The sequence below is a fragment of the Trachypithecus francoisi genome, unplaced genomic scaffold (genome assembly GCF_009764315.1).
Source record: "Trachypithecus francoisi isolate TF-2019V2 unplaced genomic scaffold, Tfra_2.0 Lachesis_group5, whole genome shotgun sequence".
Classification (NCBI taxonomy): Eukaryota; Metazoa; Chordata; class Mammalia; order Primates; family Cercopithecidae; genus Trachypithecus; species Trachypithecus francoisi.
In genome coordinates, this window is record NW_022681470.1 from 145019134 (window position 1) to 145040395 (window position 21262).

At 56.5% G+C, this 21262-nt stretch overlaps 1 protein-coding gene and 1 pseudogene across 5 annotated transcripts in view; one reads left to right on the plus strand and one right to left on the minus strand.

Moving 5' to 3' along the window:
• Window positions 1–21262, plus strand: part of DPP9 (dipeptidyl peptidase 9) — a 51633-nt gene that overhangs the window by 22355 nt on the left and 8016 nt on the right. For 3 of the 5 annotated variants that reach the window (XM_033200483.1, XM_033200487.1, XM_033200485.1), the window contains 11 exons: window positions 97–225; window positions 1979–2040; window positions 4423–4523; window positions 8758–8935; window positions 9794–9956; window positions 12338–12417; window positions 13865–14017; window positions 14684–14819; window positions 18273–18418; window positions 19240–19386; window positions 20536–20688. In XM_033200483.1, coding sequence (XP_033056374.1) covers window positions 97–225; window positions 1979–2040; window positions 4423–4523; window positions 8758–8935; window positions 9794–9956; window positions 12338–12417; window positions 13865–14017; window positions 14684–14819; window positions 18273–18418; window positions 19240–19386; window positions 20536–20688 — 1448 coding nt within the window. Of the gene's footprint in view, window positions 1–96; window positions 226–1978; window positions 2041–4422; window positions 4524–8757; window positions 8936–9793; window positions 9957–12337; window positions 12418–13864; window positions 14018–14683; window positions 14820–18272; window positions 18419–19239; window positions 19387–20535; window positions 20689–20841; window positions 20977–21262 lie in introns of all 5 variants that reach the window. The other 2 variants (XR_004434444.1, XM_033200484.1) reach the window with 2 other exon arrangements.
• Window positions 18425–19204, minus strand: LOC117076691 (annotated as a pseudogene).

Below are 21262 nucleotides of genomic sequence, written 5' to 3' on the forward strand. Positions count from 1 at the left end.
ACGGTGCCCAGCGTCAGGCCCTGGTGCTGCAGAAGAGGGTGGGCTGATGGCAGGGACTCCGCCGCCGGCATCCTCAGTTTGCCCACCCCTACCAAGGTTCAGAGGGCCTCAAGACGCTGCGAATCCTATACGAGGAAGTCGATGAGTCCGAGGTGGAGGTCATTCATGTCCCTTCTCCTGCACTAGAAGAAAGGAAGACGGACTCGTATCGGTACCCCAGGACAGGTGAGTGCTCGGTACATGTGAGGGTCCAGGCCACCAGGCTGGGGATCTGAGGCCCCTGGGGCATAACTGGTGAGGTGCACTGTCCCCCAGTCCCTCTGAGCTGCACAAGTATGCTCTGGGCATCTGTGGCTGTGTAGGGGGAAGGCTTCTGCCCTGCAGGGGATGCCCCTTTCTCCTGGCTTACCATGGCCTCCTGATCACATTGCTCAGAGGTCAGCAAGCCGTCTCTGGAAGGGGCAAGGGGACAGGTGTCTCAGGCTTCCAGGGCCACGCGAAGGCAGGCTCTCTTGCAACTGCCCCACCCTGCTGCTAGAGCACAAAAGCGGCACGTGCAGGAATGGGCGTGGCCGCGTGCCAAGAAAACTTGACTGAAGTTTGGATGGCAAATAACTCACCTTGAGATACATATGATTTTCATATTAGCCAAAATGTGCCTCTTGTTTTATTTGTTCGTTTTCTTAACCATCTCAGAACGAAAGAAGGATTTTTAGCCACAAAAACAGAAGGCAGGCTGGATTTGACCCTCACACTGTAGTGGTGTGTGTTTGTTTGTTTTTGAGACAAGGTTTCACCTTGTGGCTCGGGGAGGAGTACAGTGGTACAATCACAGCTCACTGCAGCCTCAAATTCCTGGGCTCAAGTGATCCTCCCACCTCTGCCTCCCAGGTAGCTGGGACTACAGGTGTGCGCCACCATGCGCAGCCAATATTTAAATTTTTTGTAGAGACGGAGTCTTGCTATGTTGCCCAGGCTGGTTTCGAACTCCTGGCCTCAAGTGGTCCTCTCACCTCGGCATCCCAAAGTGCTGAGATTACAGACGTGAGCCACCATGCCCGGCCACTCCCAATTCTTAAACCTCTTTCCAATTATTTAAAAATATCTCTGGAGCCAAACAGAACACACGTGCAGCCCCAATTCCACGTTCAGGCCTTGGGTTTGCAACCCCCGTGGGACCACATAAGATCCTTGTTCTTGCCCGCACCCCGCGAGTGCCTGCTCTGTGCCATGCTAGATGGAAGCTTCCTGTGGGGTCTTGCCAACTCCCACTGCAAATGAGCTAAGTCAGTCTCTTCCCCCTCGCTTGACAGATGAGAAAACTGAGGCTCACAGATGTCACCTGCCCTGGGGGCCAGAGCCACGAGGGCTGGAGTTGAGTTTCTTGTAGGTCTAGCCAAAAAAAATAAGCATTCTCCACTCTGCTAGGGCCTGCGCCCTCTTTTGGAGCCTGAACGAAGTCCTACTCTTCAGAAGCCTCTTGGGTCCCTTAGTCTGTCGCCATTGGCCTCCCAAGGGCGCAGGTCTGGCTGTCACATGGCTCCCTCGTTTTGCATGGGACACACCCCACTCGTCACGTTGTCAGTGGTTTCACTGTGATGCTCGGGCCTCCCCATCTGCTCTGGAGCTCTCCCAAGGCAGGGATGGCATCTTCCTGGTGTCTGCGGCTCCCACAAGCCCCAGCTCTCAGCACAGGGTGTGGCCTGGGTTCTTAAATGAGAAAGCCGAATGTCACCTCACTGTCGGGAATGTGATCCAGGCCCAAAGTCAGAAGGTCCGCGCCTGAGGGGCGTGATGCCTGTACCAGCAGGACAGTGTACCTGCAGACAGACCGTGGGACACCCGACTTCTCCTGCCTCCCCCACACCAATTGTACACCTCTCTGTGGACGTCACCCTGCAGCCCAGGCCCCCCATGCCGGCTCTCGGCACGCACAGATGACACCTGCTTGGCGTTCACCTCACTTCGGTTTTTGCAGGCAGCAAGAATCCCAAGATCGCCTTGAAACTGGCCGAGTTCCAGACCGACAGCCAGGGCAAGGTAAGGGGACCTGGTGCATCCTAGAGAATCTTCCAGATGATGCAGGGAAGGGCCGGGTAGGCAGCTGGGCGGTTGGGCAGGTCACTCACTTCCCTTGCGGGGACACGCCCGAGGCCCCAGCCCTGCTGCCTGGCCCGCCTAGCCATGGGCCTTCCCTGTGTGTCTCTGGGCCAGGGCCTGGAATGCGGCGTGGCGAGCTGGCCTCCCTGTGGTAAGGAATGAGTGCTGGGCAGGGGTCCTGCGAGGACGGGCGCGGCAGGTTCTCTCAGGCTCCCCCGGGAGGGGGTGATGCGTGGATCCAGAGCTACCCTCTCTCCGAGTTTCTAGAACAGAGAACTCCGGGGGGCAGATGGCTGGGGGGCCCCAGCTTCAGAGTTTCTAGAACAGAGAACTCCGCTGGGCAGATGGCTGGGGGGCCCCAGCTTCAGATGGAGTGTTCCCTCCAGCATTTTGGGCAGATCCTCAGGGATCCGTTCACTGGGCCCGTCAGCTACTGTGGGGAGGAGAGTGATCTGGGTCCCCATCCCCTCCACCTCGTCAGATCCAGTACACAGGGTCCTTATCACCTGGGGGTCATCTCAAAGGACCCCACACTCCGGAGGCGCCATCAGGCAGCAAAAGGCATCATCACCCCGCAGCGAGATGGTCACCAGCAGATCATACCAGTGACCACATCTCCCTCGGCACCTGCCTCCCTAGCCACCCGCTCCAGCCCAGCATATCCCTCCCTGCTCTCACGTCCCTGCCCTCCCTGGGGACCCCCAATAGCCCCCCACGGATCCATTCTCTCGGAAGTTGCAGATCCCCTAAGACCCAGAAAGGTGTCAGGAAGTTAAGTAACATCACGCTGGAGAACTCACAGACAGAGCCCTGGACCAAAGAGGCTGGGGCAGAGGAGAGCAGATGATGATGGGGACACAGGCGTCCAGGGAATCCCTCCTTTCCCCTACGCCAGAGGATGGGAGGCTGGGACAAACCAAGGAGGCCCTTGTGCACTTTTGCAAAAATGATATAATGTTTTGGGGAAGCATGTGAGATAAAACGTACCTGTTTTCATAATTTGGAGGGTTGTGGGTGCTTTTTGACCTGATTAGGTCTCCAAGCCTCTTTTGCATTCTTGACAGAGCATTCTGGCAGATTTGAGGCGATCAGTCTGAGTGGCTTTGCCAGCGATCCACATGAAACCTCCCTCCAGGCTGGGGTTTTGCTTTGCTTGTTTGTTCTTGTTTTTTGAGACAGGGTCACACTGTCATCTAGGCTGGAGTACACTGGTGCAATCATGACCCACTACAGCCTCAACCTCCCAGGCTCAAGGCAATCCTCTCGCCTCAGCCTCTGAGTAGCTGGGACTACAGGCATGCACCACCACACCTAACTAATTGTGGGTTTTGTAGAGATGGGGTCTTGCCGTCTTCCCCAGGCTGGTCTCGAACTCCTGACCTCAAGTGATCCACCTGCCTCGGCCTCCCAAACCGCTGGGATTACAGGCGTGATCCACTGCACCCGGCCCCGCCAGACTGTTTTAGTGGCTCCTTGCACTCTCAGACGTTCAGAGTCCTTAGGTGGACTTGGGTGATGCCAATCAAACAAGGCGGCTTAGAGATGTGGGACTGGTGACCCACTCAAGTGGTAGAGCTGGAGGCCCTGCTGCTGTTTCTCCCTTCGATCCCCCAGAGACGCCGTGCCAGCCCCGTTTAGGCACAAGGAAGCCCTAGGTCCCCTTTCTCTAGATCCCCTGGAGATCCTATGTCAGCCCCGTTTAGGTTTGAGGAAGCCCCAGGTCCCCTGTCTCTCAATACCCTGGACACGCTGTGCCAGCCCCGTTTAAGCGTGGGGAAGCCCTGGGTCTGGGGACTGTGCTTGTCCAGAGCCACCTGGCTCTAAGGGATAGCCCAGACCAGAGCCTTGGGGTCCAGGCACCCACTGGGGTGCCGCCATTGGCTCGCCCAGCCCACCTGCCGTGTTGGGTGTGGTCGTTTGTTTGGGCCATGACAAAGGACCACAGACTGGGAACACAGTCGAAATGGACAGTGTCCAACACCAAGGTGCTGGCAGGTGGCTCCTTCTCCATGGCTTCTTGGTGGCCATTGCTTCCCGATTCTCTGCTCGAAACGGCCTCCCTCTGTGTGTCTATGTCCACATGTTCCCCCATAAGGACAGCAGTCATGCTGGATCAGGCCCCACCCTTGTCCGCACAACCTTGTCTTAACTCAGTACATCTCCAGTGGCCCCATTTCCAAAGAAGGTCGCGTTCTGGGGTTCTGGAGGCTGAGACTCCAGCATATGCATCTGGGGGGGACATGACGGGACCCAGCGCAGTGACCTTCTCCTCCGAGCAGCGCCAGGCAGGCCAGGGCATGACCCACACCTGTTTCCCTTCAGATCGTCTCGACCCAGGAGAAGGAGCTGGTGCAGCCCTTCAGCTCGCTGTTCCCGAAGGTGGAGTACATCGCCAGGGCCGGGTGGACCCGGGATGGCAAATAGTAAGTGTCTCCGGCTGGAACCTGAGGAATTCACCTGCGGGGCCCTGGACACTGGGCAGCCACCGAATCCGCCTCCTGGCCTTTCGTGCCATTCCTTCCATCTACTCACATGTCTTCCCGCAGTGCCACGGCCAGGGCAGGCTCAGCCCAGTGTCCCAAGGGCCTTCCTGACCTCAGCCAGTCTGAGGATGACACACTGGACTTATGAGTCCCAGTGTTAGTACCACTAGGACTCGCTGATCCAGTTACCCAGAGTGTGGAGGAGACCTACAGAGGGGATTTCAGGTGTCCCCAGACCTCAGACTCAGAAAAACTCAGTCACAAAGTAGAGGTGCTCCCCTGTACTCACTCCCCAGCCTCCCACCCTTGTCGAGGAGAAAACTCTACCGCTTCCCTAAACGGGAGCCCCAAACCCCAGTGGGCAAAATTCAGCCTCTGCCTGTTTTTTTTTTGAGATGGAGACTTGCTCTGTCATCCAGGCTGGAGTGCAGTGGCGTGATCTCGACTTACTGCAGCCTCTGCCGCCTGAGTTCAAGCATTCTCCTGCCTCAGCCTCCCAAGTAGCTGGGATTACAGGCGCCTGCCACCATGCCTGGCTAATTTTTGTATTTTTAGTAGAGATGGGGTTTCAGCATCTTGGCCAGGCTGGTCTTGAACTCTTGACCTCGTTCGTGATCCACCCGTCTTGGCCTCCCAAAGTGCTGGGATTACAGGTGTGAGCCACCACGCCCAGCTGTCTGCCTGTTTTTATACATCCCATGAGCTCAAAATGGCAGTTACACTTCCCCCGCTGCCCTGAGGTGGAGTCTTGCTCTGTCGCCCAGGCTGGAGTGCAGTGGCGCAATCTCGGCTCACTGTAAGCTCCACCTCCCAGGTTCACCCCATTCTCCTGCCTCAGCCTCCTGAGTAGCTGGGACTACAGGCACCCGCCACCACGCCTGGCTAATTTTTTGTATTTTTAGTAGAGACGGGGGTTTCACTGTGTTAGCCAGGATGGTCTCGATCTCCTGACCTCCGCCTCGGCCTCCCAAAGTGCTGGGATTACAGGCGTGAGACACAGTGCCCGGCTGGCAGTTATGCTTTTAGTTATTTATTTATTATTATTATTATTATTATTATTTGAGATGAAGTCTCACTCTATTGCCCAGGCTGGAATGCAGTGGCGCGATCTCGGTTCACTGCAACTGTCATCTCCTGGGTTCAAGAGATTCTTCTGTCTCAGCCTCCCGAGTAGCTGTGACTACAGGCACCCGCCACCATGCCCGGCTAATTTTTATATTTTTAGTAGAGACAGAGTTTCACCATGTTGACCAGGCTGGTCTTGAACTCCTGGCCTTAGGTGATTGGCCCGCCTCTGCCGTGGCATTTATGCTTTTAAATGATTGGGGGCAGAAGGGAGGGGATCCACAGAAGATTTTATCACACATGGAAGTGATGTGAAATTCACATCTCAGCGTCCATGCATAAAGTTGTATTGGCACACAGCCACGCCCACTTGTTTGCAGACTGTCAGTGGCAGAATTGAGTAGCTGTGATAGAAACTATGACCCACCAAGCTGAAAGTATTTCGTATCTGGGCCTGTTTCACAGAAAAACTGCTTCCCCTGCCCTACACACTTGTTAGGCCTCCTTTCCTTTTATATTTTGTGTCCAAATGGGGTCTTGTGCTATGGCCCAGGCTGAAGGGTAGTAGCACAATCATAGCTCACTGCACCCCTGAACTCCTGAGCTCAAGCATTCCCCCGACCTCAGCCTCCTGAGAACCTAGGGTCACAGGCCAGAGCCACCATAATTTTTGTTGTTGTTGTTGTTGTTGTTGTTGTTGTTGTTGTTTTGAGACGGAGTCTTGCTCTGTCGCCTAGGCTAGAGTGCAGTGGCTCGATCTCGGCTCACTGCAAGCTCCACCTCCCGGGTTCACGCCATTCTCCTGCCTCAGCCTCCCGTGTAGCTGGGACTACAGGCGCCCGCCACCTCGCCTGGCTAATTTTTTGTATTTTTAGTAGAGACAGGGTCTCACCGTGTTAGCCAGGATGGTCTTGATCTCCTGACCTTGTGCTCCGCCTGCCTTGGCCTCCCAAAGTGCTGGGATTACAGGCGTGAGCCACCATGCCCAGCAGTAATTTTATTTTTTGTAGCAACAGTGTCTTGCTATGTTGTCCAAGCTGATCTCAAACTCCTGGCCTCAAGCAATCCTCCCATCTTGGCCTCTCAAAGTGCTGGGATTACAGGTGTGAGCCATCACACCCGACCTGGGCCTTCTTTCTAACAGACTTCAGGTTCACTGCTTTGGCAGGCCCATGGGCTTTAGTTAGGATTTCTATTTTTTTTTTTTTTTTCCTTTGAGACAGAGTCTTACTCTGTGGCCCAGGCAGGGGTGCAGTGGTGCGATCATAGCTCCCTGCAGCACCAAATTCCCAGGTTCAAGCAATTCTCCCACCTCAGCCTCCTGAGTAGAGGGGACTACAGGTACGCACCACCACGCCTGGCCAATTTTTTATATCTTTTGTAGAGATGAGGATCTTGCTTTTGTATTCCTGTGCCTCTAAGTGTGTTCACTTTTCTAATTGTATTCGTTAATGTCTCCAATGGAATGTTTTTTTTTGTTGTTTTTTTTTTTTTTGAGACGGAGTCTCGCTGTGTCTCCCAGACTGGAGTGCAGTGGCGTGATCTCGGCTCACTGCAAGCTCCACCTCCTGGGTTCACGCCATTCTCCTGCCTCAGCCTCCCGAGTAGCTGGGACTACAGGCGCCCGCCACCACGCCCGGCTAATTTTTTGTATTTTTAGTAGAGACGGGGTTTCACCGTGTTAGCCAGGATGGTCTCGATCTCCTGACCTCGTGATCCCCCCACCTCGGCCTCCCAAAGTGCTGGGATTACAGGCGTGAGCCACCACGCCCGGCCTTCCAATGGAATGTTAACAATGAATTCTATTATGTGCTGCTTCCATATGTACGTTTGCTAGGACTGTGGGTGTGAGTCATCACGCCCGGCTAATATTTTAATTTTTTTTTTTTTTTTTTTGAGATGGAGTCTTGCTCTGTCGCCAGGCTGGAGTGCAGCGGCGCGATCTTAGCTCACTGCAACCTCTGACTCCCAGGTTCAAGCAATTTTCCTGCCTCAGCCTCCCGAGTAGCTGGGATTACAGGCACGTACCACCATGCCCAATTAATTTTTGTATTTTTAGTAGGGACAGGGTTTTAGCCATGTTGACCAGGATGGTCTCGAACTCTTGACCTTGTGATCCGCCCACCTCAGCTTCCCAAAGTGCTGGGATTACAGGTGTGAGCCACTGTGCCTGACCTTTTTTTTTTTTTTTTTTTTTTGTAGAGACAAAGTCTTGCATGTTGCCCATGCGGGTCTTGAACTTCTGGGCTCAAGCGATCCACCCACCTCAGCCTCTTAAAGTGCTTGGATTGCAGGCCTGAGCCCCGGTTCCCGCTCTAGTTAGTATTTTACATCCCTGTGATGCTTCCCTTTGGTTTGGTTTTCGTTGCTCTGTCTTTGTGCGGAGGTGCTTCTTTTCCACGTAGAATTCTGACATCTCCTCTTAAAATAAATTCAAGTTTAAAAATTGTTCATTTAGGCCAGGTGCAGTGGCTCACGTCTGTAAACCCAGCACTTTGGGAGGCTGGGGCTGGCATATCATCTGAGGTCAGGAGTTCGAGACCAGCCTGGGCAACATGGTGAAACCCCGTCTCTACTAAAAATACAAAAATTAGCCAGGTGGGATGGCAGGCACCTATAATCCCAGATATGCAGGAGGCTGAGACAGGAGAATCGCTTGAACCGGGAATGTGGAGGTTGCAGTGAGCCGAGATTGTGCCACTATACTTCAGCCTGGACAAGAGTGAAACTCTGTCTCAAAAAATTAAACAAACAAACAAATAAATAAAACAAGCTATGAAATAAAGGATAGCAACTGTGGGCCGGGGAGTCAGTGAAGAGGAGAAACTATTACAGTTTCTCCTTGTTTCCACCTCTAAAAGCGGAGAGGCCATTGTTTCCAGAACACTTGGATCATGGAGTCTCGTCACCCATCCTGTCCTCCCCTAAGCATGTTCCAGGAAGGACGCTTGTGGGTGCTGCGGGGTTACTTGGCCAAGTGCAGGTGAAGCCAGCCAGGAAGCCCAGCCCTAATTCCACACGGGTTTGGATGCTGCGTACCCAGCCTCTCTCTGCAGGACACTGAGGCTCCCGGCTTCCCTTCCATCTTCCCATCCATCTTCCCCCTCAGTGCCTGGGCCATGTTCCTGGACCGTCCCCAGCAGTGGCTCCAGCTCGTCCTCCTCCCCCCGGCCCTGTTCATCCCAAGCACGGAGAATGAGGAGCAGCGGCTAGCCTCTGCCAGAGCCGTCCCCAGGAACGTTCAGCCGTACGTGGTATACGAGGAGGTCACCAACGTCTGGATCAATGTAAGCAGGACAAGCACTGGCTGTGTGTCTGCCTGGGCTCTGGAGTCACACTGCCCCCACCCCCACGTCCCAGAAGGCTGAGTGTCAATGACGAGTGGGGTTTGCCCTTATGTGGAGAAATGAGCTCAGGCCTTGGCCATCCCTGGCTGGCAGGGAAGAGGGTCTGCGGAGCTGGTGAGTCTGGCAGTTATTGGAGCCTCTCCCCTCATCTTTTTTTTTTGGAGACAGTCTCGCTCTGTCACCCAGGCTGGAGTGCAGTGGCACAGTCTTGGCTCACTGCAACTTCCACCTCCCCCCGGGTTCAAGCAATTCTCCTGCCTCAGCCTCCCGAGTAGCTGGGATTACAGGCGCATGCCACCACGCCCAGCTAATTTTTTATATTTTTAGTAGAGATGGAGTTTCACTGTGTTAGCCAGGATGGTCTCCATCTCTTGCCCTTGTGATCCGCCTGCCTCGGCCTCCCAAAGTGCTGGGATTACAGGTGTAAGCCATCGCGTCTGGCTTTTTATTTTAATTTTATTTTTTCCTAATTAGAGACAGGGTTGCTCTGTTGCCCAGACTGGAGTGCAGTGGTACGGTCATATCTCGCTGCAGCCTCGACCTCCTGGGCTTAAGTGATCCTCCCGCCTCAGCCTCCTGAGTAGCTAGGACTACAAGCCTGCACCACAATGCCTGGCTAATTTATTTATTTATTTTTAGAGGTGGAGTCTTACTATGTTGTCCAGGCTGATCTCTCAAACTCCTGGGCTCAAGCAAATCTCTTGCCCCAGCCTCCCAAACTACCGGGATTACTGGTGTGAGCCACCATGCCCAGCCACCCACACCTTCTGACACACCTTCTTTCCCCTTTCCGGACAGGTTCATGACATCTTCTACCCCTTCCCCCAGTCAGAGGGAGAGGACGAGCTCTGCTTTCTCCGCGCCAATGAGTGCAAGACCGGCTTCTGCCATCTGTACAAAGTCACTGCCGTTTTAAAATCCCAGGGCTACGATTGGAGTGAGCCCTTCAGCCCCAGGGAAGGTGAGCAGAGCCTGATGAATGCTGTCGACTCTGTCCCGGGACAGGACAGAGCTCCCAAGGGTCATGTGTGGATAGAGAGGCAGGGTGGTCCAGGAGCTGGGCCCGGGCTCTTCCAGGTTAGAACAGGGACACCATGGACGCCAGGGCTGGGTGGTTCTCTAGGGCGGGGCTTTCCTGTGCACTGAGCGGCATCCTTGGCCTCCAGTCACTCCATGCCAGGAGCACCTCCAGTTGTGACAACCACAGATGTCCCTAGAGGTAGTTCGGTGCCCTCTCAGGGCAGAGCCCACACAGCAGCCAAGGCGTCCGCCAACACAGGGGACAGAGACCCCAGGGAGCGAGGCGTCTGGGAGTGCAGGAGCTGAAGGGCGAATGAGCCAGGGATGGGCGATGCCGTAGGCTGCCGCAGAGCTGAGTACAATGCGGACCGAGGAGTGACAACTACCTTAGGCTAGCATCAGGGTCCTCCTGGGTGGGATGCAGCCAGTGCAGACTGGCTGAGCATCTTGAAGGGGAGCTGTCTTCAGCTCACTGGTGTTTTGCTTTCTGTCTGTCTGGCTTAGCCACCACCACCTGGCATTGGGATTTCATGTACATGCTCGTTTTGCCCGCTGTGGGAAAATGGGCCAGCCCGAGCACTCACGTTTCAAATGTGGTCTCAAGTAGAGCCAGCCACAGTTGCCACTTTTCAGGGGCACAGACCCTCCAGGCTGCTGCAGTGTCACCAGGGACCCCTGGCCTGTGAGGTGGGCACACCAGATTTCCTAGCACCCTGCTCAGCCCCCAGCACACATCATGCATCTCCTAGATGGCAGGTGCATGGCAAGGAGGTGACCCCAAGTGACGTTGCATCAGAAGGAACACGTCAGGACGCGGACAGGAGCCTGGGTCTTGGGGCTGGGTGGGAACCCCTGTCCTCCCCAGGTCCCGATGCTACAAGTAACCCCACCCAGACCTCTACGCCAGGGAAACCATGTCTACCCTCCCGTGCTGTTCGTCCCTCCTGACAGACACGTTTCCAACCGCTTGTTTAGACCTAAAAGGTTAAGAAAAGACAGTGAGCCCTGAGTTACAAACCGTCTCAGTGTGTTTCTGCTGCGTGCCATGATGCGCCCCGCACTGTCATTCTTTACCTGGTGAAAATTCAAACGTGAGGTCAACCCTCCTACCCCTCAAAAAAACAATAATAAAGCCAGCAGAGCCCTGGTCTCTAGCCCTAGCTTTCACCAGCGTCTTGTTCCATCCAGGGACGTGGCTCACACCTGGCATCCCAGCGCTTTGGGAGGCCGAGGTGGGAGGATCGCTTGAGCCCAGGAGTTTAAGGCCAGCCTGGGCAACATAGTAAGACCCTGTCTCTACCCCCTTGCCCCCCCCAAAAAGTCGGCCAGGCGCAGTGGCTCATGCCTGTAATCCCAGCAATTTGGGAGGCTGAGGCAGGTGGATCACCTGAGGTCAGGAGTTGGAGACCAGCTTGACCAACATGGTGAAACCCTGTCTCTACTAAAAATACAAACTCTAGCTGGGCATGGTGGCAGGCGCCTGTAATCCCAGCTACTTGGGAGGCTGAGGCAGGAGAATCACTTGAACCCAGGAGACGGAGGTTGCAGTGAGCCGAAATTGCACCATTGCACTCTAGCCTGGGCGACAAGAGCAAGACTTCGTCTTAAAAACAACAACAACAAAAAAAGTCTGGTTCTACAAAGTCCTAATGTGTCCTAAGAGGTCATGGGCCCAGTTGGCTGCACCCCCCAACCCCCCACCCCTGTGCCGCACACACATGTCATGTGGCCTTTGGAGGGTTCTAAAATTGGGAAATTCCATTGAAAATCCAGACTCCTGGTTTCCCTTCCTGTTTTTTTTTTTTTTTTTTTTGAGACGGGTTCTTGCTCTGTCACCCAGGCTGGAGTGGCAGTGGTGTGATCATAGTTCACCACAGTCTCAACCTCCTGGGCTCAAGCAGTCCTCCCAGCTCAATCTCCCAAGTAGCTTGGACCACAGACACGTCACCATGCCTGACTAAATTTTTTTTTTTTTTTGGAAGAGACAGGGTCTCACCGTGTTGCCCAGGCTGGTCTCAAACTCCTGACCTCAAGCAATCCTCCTGCCTCGGCCTCCCAAAGTGCTGGGATGACAGTAGTGAGCCAGGGGCCTCCTAGTTTCTCGTGGGAAACACCAGGCCTGCCATCCACATGGCAGGAACAGGCCCTGCAGGCCTCCTCTCCTGTCTGGCAGGTCTGACGCAGCGCCCTATGCTGGCGTCTTGAGTTCACGGCAAGCCAGGGTTTCAGCGGCTCCATGGCCAGTCTCCTCAGGTGGAACTTGACCTGGGCGCCTGCATCACCTCCCAGGCCCCTTCACCTCCCTTCTTTCTTTCCTTCCAGATGAATTTAAGTGCCCCATTAAGGAAGAGATTGCTCTGACCAGCGGTGAATGGGAGGTTTTGGCGAGGCACGGCTCCAAGGTACCAGGGTCTCCTTGCAGCCTTCCCCTGCTCCACACATGAGTGTTTTACACACATACACACACATTCTCACACACATGCACACACATATACTCACACACTTATTCTCACACACATGCACACACACGCACGCAGACCTGTGAGGACCCTGCTTTACAGCACAAGGCCTCAGCACAGTGTCTGCCGTACACACAAGCCAATCATTTCATCACCTCCCCGTCTCATCTTGAACGTTGTGCCATTCGTGTGCTTTATCCTTTCACCCTGAAATTAAGGAAAACATTGGAAGCCTTTTAAAAATCATGAAAGAGGGGCCGGGCGCGGTGGCTCAAGCCTGTAATCCCAGCACTTTGGGAGGCCGAGACGGGCGGATCACGAGGTCAGGAGATCGAGACCATCCTGGCTGACACAGTGAAACCCCATCTCTACTAAAAAATACAAAAAACTAGCCGGGCGTGGTGGCGGGCACCTGTAGTCCCAGCTACTCGGGAGGCTGAGGCAGGAGAATGGCGTAAACCCGGAAGGCGGAGCTTGCAGTGAGCTGAGATCCGGCCACTGCACTCCAGCCTGGGCGACAGAGCGAGACTCCGTCTCAAAAAAAAAAAAAGAAATCATGAAAGAGGAAGCGTGTCCTCTGCAGGCCTTCCGGGGCCATGCGTCCAGCTGCCCTGTTGTGGGGCACGATGCTCTCCGCACTGGAAGCCCGTGCCCTGCTGCCCCAGGAGACCACTTACCCTCAGTTTCTTCACATCCTGGGGTCCCTGGTCACCCCAGGCTCCAGCTGCCTCCACAGGCCTCTCAGGCCCTGGGCACGGGGCGATGCCCTCTCCTCCCTTGGGGCTCTGAGGCCTCCTGGCTCCTTAACAGGCATCAGCCAAAGCCTGCTCGCTCCCGGGCAGTAGCAGTTGTTTGGAGACCATTAGTGTCCCAGTGCAGGTGAAGGAGGGGCCCCGCCGCTCCACACAGTGCAGGCTGTCCTCCTGCTCCTCCAGGAGATGCCACTACTGGGGCTTCCCACAGGAAGGCAGGGCCTTGCCACCTTCTGAACCCAAGCACCTGGGTTAGACGAATGGCTGACCAGGCTGGGGACTGCTGGGTTCCCCTGAGCCTCTGTCTTGGGCACAGTGCCCTCCCTGACCCTCCCACCTGGCTTGGCGGGCCCTCCCAATTCAAGCCCGGAGAGAGTCGTCTGGGGGTGGAGTTCAGGCCCCAGGTCCCACCTGAGGATGCGCAGTTCCCAGCTCGACCAGGGGCTGCTCCCAGCCCTCGGGACCAGATAAGGGCATCTTTCAGGGACAGTTCATCTCCAGCCCTAAAGCAGACTTGGGAGAGAACAGCGTGCGTCCCCAGTCCGAGGAACATGGGACCCACTCCTGTGGGGCATGGAGAGGGGCGTGGGCCAAGGGGCATCTGGGATGCATCACAGGGACCTCCTGTCCCCCTGCAGATCTGGGTCAACGAGGAGACCAAGCTGGTGTACTTCCAGGGCACCAAGGACACGCCACTGGAGCACCATCTCTACGTGGTCAGCTATGAGACGGCCGGGGAGATCGTGCGCCTCACCACGCCCGGCTTCTCCCACAGCTGTTCCATGAGCCAGGTGGGCACCGCCCAGCCTCACAGCACTGCCCTGTGCCTGTCCAACAGCTCCCAGCCAGAGCAGTCCCTGATGGCCGGGCATAGCACTCAGGGCCACTCTCATGGTTTTGCATTCTCATAGCTGCCTTGGGACAGGTGGTGCCCACCCCTGCCTCCTAGGTAAGGCAAGGAAGGGAGTGAATTGCCCACTGCCACCCCCAGGCTAGTAAGTGGTGGAGCCCCCCAGTGCCTGTCCACTGAGCCTGGGCCCTGCCGCTCTGTGTGCAGTGGGATATGACCCTTAGCCTCTCAGAACATTCTAGAATGTCTGGCGGTGGCCATGCAGAGGGCCACCCCTAGTCCAGGGCATGAGTTGGCTGCAGTTTGCCAGCTGTGGAACCAGCAAGTGTGCAGGCCTGGGCAGTGGCAGAGCCTTCGGCAGATCCAGGGCGTTGGTGACTGTCCACGGGCCCCTGGCCGGGGGACAGACTCCTCCTGGCCTCAGTTTCCTGCTCTGCAGAATGGGGAGACAGCAGTGGTGCCCGCCTTGCAGCAGTGGGTGGAGCTTTGACGTTTCATGACAGGATGGGGGCGGGCGGGAGGGAAGCTGCCCGGGATTTGCGGTCGGCACCCAGTGGAAAGGGGGTGGCAGCATCCCGGGGAGCTCATCGCCCCATTCCACCCCCAGAACTTCGACATGTTCGTCAGCCACTACAGCAGCGTGAGCACGCCACCCTGCGTGCACGTCTACAAGCTGAGCGGCCCCGACGACGACCCCCTGCACAAGCAGCCCCGCTTCTGGGCCAGCATGATGGAGGCAGCTAGTGAGTAGCCCCTGCCCCACCCCATGGGAGCCTCTGCTCGCCTGGTTGTAAAACGGGACAAGGGCCCCATGCTGCGGGAAGAGGCAGAGGCCTGGAGCCGGCCTGCTTGGCCTCGCACAGCACCCAGGCCCCTCTCAGGCATCGGGAACTTGTCATAGGACATAAGCAGCAGCCCCTGCCGTCTGAGACAGTCCTGGTCCGAGCTGCAGTAAAGGGCTGCACTGCACAGAACCCGGCAGGGATGCAGCTCCGTGCCAGCCCCCTGCCAAAACAGTAACCAGTGAGACACAGACCCTGTCACTGGGAGCTCCCAGGGTAGTGGGCAGGTGACAAGTAAACATTTTCATCAGCCAGCACAGTGGCTCCTGCCTGTAATCCCAGTGCTTTTGAGGCCAAGGCAGGAGGATTGCTTGAGCCTAGGAGTTTGAGACCAGCCTGAGCAGCATAGCAAGACCTCCTCTACAAAAATGTTAAAAATTAGCTGGGTGTAGTAGTGTGCACCCGTAGTCCTAGCTACTCAGGAGACTGAGGTGGGGGGATCGTTTGAGCCCAGAAGTTGGAGGCTGCAGTGAGCTGTGATTGTACCACTGCACTCCAGCCTGGGCAACACAGCAAGACCCTGACTCTTAAAAAAATTAAAAATTAAAAACATTTTGGGCCGGGCGCGGTGGCTCATGCCTGTAATCCCAGCACTTTGGGAGGCTGAGGCGGGCGGATCACGAGGTCAGAAGATTGAGACCATCCTGGCTAACATGGTGAAACCTCGTCTCTACTAAAAATACAAAAAGTACAAAAAATTAGCCGGGCGTGATGGTGGGCGCCTGTAGTCTCAACTACTCAGGAGGCTGAGGCAGGAGAATGGCATGAACCTGGGAGGCAGAGGTTGCGGTGAGCTGAGTTCACTCCACCGCACTCCAGCCTGGGCGACAGAGCGAGACTCCGTCTCAAAAAAACACACAAAAACCATTTTGAACAGTGGTGTTCCATACAGGGGTGGCCGGGATGCCAGAGTCCACCCACACTGGTTTGAAACCCGCCGTGGTTATCAGGCTTTCCACTTCACCTTCTCCAGGACCCTGGAGTCCTGGCCACAGCAGCACGCAGAGGGCCCTTTACCGTGTCCCGGGCCCCGAGACTGCCGCCTACAGCAGCACCTGCTCAGAGTCGACACTCCGAGGCCTTTATCAGAAAAAGGAGCAAAGGGTTAGTCACAGGGGGCCTCAGGAAATAAGGCAACCTGACACCTTGCCCAGAACCTGGAGGTTGGCCAGGACCCTGCTTTGGTGACTCCGGGTTCCAGTGCTGGCTCCGTCACACATATCAGCGTATCACTATGAAGTGTTTCTTTATCAACGAAACTGTATATACAGAGTGCAGGATGAAAACCAGTGGGTCATCACACTGCCAGGCTCCCAGGCTTCACTCAGTTCAAGGACAATCCACCCTGGCCCTGTCTCTGCTGTGTTGGTGGGCTTCCGGAACATTCTAGACACGACGAGTTTCCAGCATATGCCGGGTATTCTGTGGGCTGGAAAGCATTTTGTGATGCCCTCACCCCCTGAGCAGAAACAGATCCCAGGCCTCCCTCCACAGCCCAGTCCTCCCTCTCCTGTCCCCATCGACACGGCCAGGAGCTGGGGCCCTGGCTTCAGATGAAGAGATGGGGGCCAGGGAGGGGAAGGTGCTCAGCAGGGCACCCAGCCTAGCAGTGGGGGCAGAGACCAGAACCCCAGTGCCCTGAAGATCGAGGCACTGTTTCCTGAAACTCCCAGTCTGTACCACGTTTGAAGACTGCGTGCACTAGGAGCAGGCCGACTGCTGTCAAATCCAGCCACGTGCAGTCCCTCTGTGTGGTCTGTGGCCACATAGCGCTACTGCAACAGATGACACAGAGACATGGCACAGAGCGTGTGCCCTGCCATGCCCAGTTCCCAGAGCCCAATATATTTGCTATCTGGCCCTCCACAGTAAACTTCTGCTACCCGTAGACCTGTAGTACCCTTTACTCATCTTCCTATAAATTGCCCCACCAAAATTTACCTACATACATTTATTTAAAGAAAAAACTGGGCCAGGTGCAGTGCCTCACACCTGTAATCCCAGCACTTTGGGAGGCCAAGGTGGGCGGGTCACCTGGGGTCAGGAGTTCGATGGCTGGCTGTGGTGGCTCACGTCTGTAATCCCAGCACTTTGGGAGACCAAGGTGGATGGATCACCTAAGGACAGGAGTTCGAGACCAACCTGGCCAATATGGTGAAACCCCATCTCTACTAAAATACAAAAATTAGCCAAGCGTGGTGGCGAGCACCTGTAATCCCAGCTACTGGAGAAGCTGAGGCAGGAGAATTGCTCAAACCTGGAAGGTGCAGGTTGCAGTGAGCTGAGATCACGCCACTGCACTCCAGCCTGGGTGACAGAATGAGACTCCGTCTCAACAACAACAACAACAAAAAGCAATTCGAGACAAGTTAGGCTGACATGATAAAACCCTCTCTCTACTAAAAATACAAAAAAATTAGCTGGGGCCGGGCACGGTGGCTCAAGCCTGTAATCCCAGCACTTTGGGAGGCCGAGACGGGCGGATCACGAGGTCAGGAGATCGAGACCATCCTGGCTAACACAGTGAAACCCCGTCTCTACTAAAAAAAAAAAAAATACAAAAAACTAGCTGGGCGAGGTGGCGGGCGCCTGTAGTCCCAGCTACTCGGGAGGCTGAGGCAGGAGAATGGCGTAAACCCAGGAGGCGGAGCTTGCAGTGAGCTGAAATCCGGCCACTGCACTCCAGCCTGGGCGACAGAGCGAGACTCCGTCTCCAAAAAAAAAAAAAAAATTACCTGGGCGTGGTGCCATGCGCCTATAATCCTACCTACTCAGGAGGCTGAGGCAGGAGAATTGCTTGAACCCAGGAGGTGGAGGTTGCAGTGAGCCGAGATCACAAGACTTTGTCTTGAAAAAAAAAAGAAAAAGTGCCAGGCGTTGTGGCTCACACCTGTAATCCTAGCACTTCGGGAGGCTGAGATCACGCCACTGTACTCCAGCCTGGCAACAGAGTCTGTCTCAAAAAGTAAATAAATAAATAAAGAGAAAAAACATAAAAATAAAAAAAATTAAAAAAGAAAAAGCCCCACCGTCCTAATTGGACAGCCACTGTTGCTTTGCAAAAATAGCAGTGACCCTACTCAGGAGGCCGAGGTGGGAGGATCGCTTGAGGCCAGGAAGTTGAGACCAGCCTGGGCAACAGGGAGATGAGACCCCCATCTCTACAAAAACTGTACAAATCTTATTTTAATTTAAAAAAAAATGTTTTTTTTTTCAATTATTAACTCTCGGGAAGCCCAGGAAAAGAGGGGGTGCTTTGGTCCACCCTCTGAGGCTTGGGGTGGGCAGCAGAACAAGGATGTCAGCCAGATGTGGCTTCGCCGGGCAGCCAGATAGCCGCCCTGTCTCCCGCAGGCTGCCCCCCGGATTACGTGCCTCCAGAGATCTTCCACTTCCACACGCGCTCAGACGTGCGGCTCTACGGCATGATCTACAAGCCCCACGCCTTGCAGCCGGGGAAGAAGCACCCCACCGTCCTCTTTGTGTATGGAGGCCCCCAGGTGGGTGCACACCTGCTCCCCAAGGCCCCCATCCCACCATCCACCTGAGGACTCCCCATCCCCACTCAAGCGCCAGCCATAGAAGGGTCAACCGGAGGAGGCTCCCTGGCCACCTGCCTGGTGCTCCAGCCCATCCCGCCTGCCCTGACTACACAGGGTCCTCGGAGCCCCTCACTCTCCTGCCTCTGTGACCGTTTGCATGCTCCCCATCCTTCCTGGATGGCCTCCCCTTACCCCTCTGCCTGCTAACTCTCCCCTGTTCCTCTGGGAAGCCCCCTAGTCTCCAGGTTGGTATAGAGGTGGCCATGGGCCCTGGGCCCAATTCCTGGAGCAGGGGTCAGGAGCAGGCAGCAGATTGGCAGGTGGACCATCTTAGGCGCACATCTTACCCAGAGCAGCTCTGTTCCCCCAGAGGATACGGGGCGATGTCTGGGGACTTTGTGGTTCATCACCACTGGGAGTTCTCCTGGCCCAGAGTGGCTGCTCAGCACCCCGCAGCGCCCAGATGGCCCACCTGAGAGTGAGCCACCCCACTGTCCATCGTGCCAGAGTGGTTGTTCCAGGCAGGACTGGGGCAGTGGCCCAGCTGAGAAGGAGCCTGACAGCGGCCTTCCCTTCTCCCAAGCAGGGTCCCGAGTGTGGGCCCCTCGCGCCTTGTCACTCCCAGGTGTCCATCCAGAGCCTCCAGGGCAAAGGTGCCTTCATTAGGCTCTAAGGCCCCAGCCTGGCCCGGCCCAGTCCCCAGCCTGCCGGCATCTTCCCTGCTCAGCCCGTCCTGCCCGGCATCTCCTGCTGTACTGCTGCCCCTCACCTCCCGACAGGTGCAGCTGGTGAATAACTCCTTCAAAGGCATCAAGTACTTGCGGCTCAACACACTGGCCTCCCTGGGCTACGCCGTGGTCGTGATTGACGGCAGGGGCTCCTGTCAGCGGGGGCTTCGGTTCGAAGGGGCCCTGAAAAACCAAATGGTAATAACTCCTCCCTGTTGCTCTGGGTCCTTCCAGTCTTGGGAAGGGAGCCCTGGGCCGTGTGGGTGTGGGTCGTGGGGACACCACCCGCAGAAGGGCACTTCTGGCTGGGGTGATGCAGGCTCAATGACCTTTTAGAACAAAAGGGGACGTATGCTTTGCTGCCCAGCTCTGGGCTGTGCCCTGCAGGGACAGAGGCATCTGTCCATCCTGCCTGGTGCCTGAGCACACAGAACCCAAGAGGCTGCAACCCAGATGCAGCCAGACACCGCAGGCCAGGCCAGGTCTGCGGGAAGTCCACAGGGCGGGGCTGGCCAGGGCCGGTGGCTGTGGAAGTTGTGCCGACAGTGGTGATGACGTCGGTGGTGATGGTGACCATCGCAGCCCCTTTGCACTGCTGGAACAAAGCTTCACAGCCTGGGGATTTATAAAGAATGAAAGTCTCTCTCAGTTCTGGAGGCTGGGAGGTCCAAGGCCAAGGCAGGGCTGTGTCGGGAGGGCTGCTCTGTTCCCAGGAGGACGCTTGGTTGGCACACCTTCCAGAGGGGCCCTGTGCTGCCTCCTACACGGCAGAGGGGTTGCGAGGGGCAGAAAAGGTGTGCCCTCCCTCAATCAGGCCCGTTTATCAGGGCCCCTCATCCCATTCACATGAGTGGGCCCCATGGCTCAGTCACTTAAAGGCCGCAGTGGGGACCTCAGCATGGACTTCAGAGGGGACACCAGCATTGAAACTGTGGCAGTGGCGGTGGTGGGGATGTGGCTGGTAGTGACGACAGCGACGGCACCAGCCATTCTTTGTGCCCTTGCACATGCCTGGGCACCCCTGTCTTTTTCTTCCTCGTGCCCTCTGGAAAATGGGTCCTCTTCCTGTTGATGTCCCTGTATTAGGGATGGGCAAACTGAGGCCCTGAGAGGGGACGTGACTCCCATTGCCACTTACTTGGGAGGTGGCAGAGCAGGGTGGCTGCTGGATCTGTCCAGCCACCCAGATAGCGGGCAGGGTTGGCAGGGCCTGGAGGGACAGGGGGTTTCCAGTGAGCCACTTTTCATCCAACAAGGAGAGATGCCCTGAAAGAAGCACAGGTGTCACTGCAGGGGAGGGGCAGACCGGGAGGAGGCCACTGAGAGGTGCCCGGCTTCATCCCTCAGGGCCAGGTGGAGATCGAGGACCAGGTGGAGGGCCTGCAGTTCGTGGCGGAGAAGTATGGCTTCATCGACCTGAGCCGAGTTGCCATCCATGGCTGGTCCTACGGGGGCTTCCTCTCGCTCATGGGGCTAATCCACAAGCCCCAAGTGTTCAAGGTGGGTCCCACCCCTGGCCGGCCTCAGCCGCGCCCCTCCCCGCCCCCTTCCCCAACTACGCCGCGTTTGCCCACCGCCCGCGCCACCCGGAGCCCACCCCCCCGGGGAGGCGCCTCGGCAGGGGCCTTGCCACGTGGCTGTTTCTCCCTGCAGCAGCCCCATGGGGCCGAGCCCCCCTCCTCATTGCCCGCCACCGCCGACCGCAGGATGGCATCCGGCTGCACAAAACCCCGCCAGCAGCTCTCTGTGGGAGGCTGAGCCCGGGACCCCGGCCTCGGATGGGCAGAGGTGGGGCATGGTGTGCAGAGCGGCGGGGGGGCCCCAGGCCGGCGGCAGTCAGGGCACTGCGGGGCGGCGGCGATGAGGAGGAGGAGGAGGCAGATGGGCAGTGGGACCCGGCCCTCTGCGGCGGCGGGGAGGGGCCGCACCTGCCCGCCTGTGGCGCCCTGCCCAACCCCGAGCCACGCACCGTCCACAGGGGCCACGCGGTCTGAGGGACCCTCCCTTGCCAGTCCTGTACAGTGCATGAGCGCTCCTCACGGGCTCCAGGGCGGCCTCGGGACGGCGGCTGATG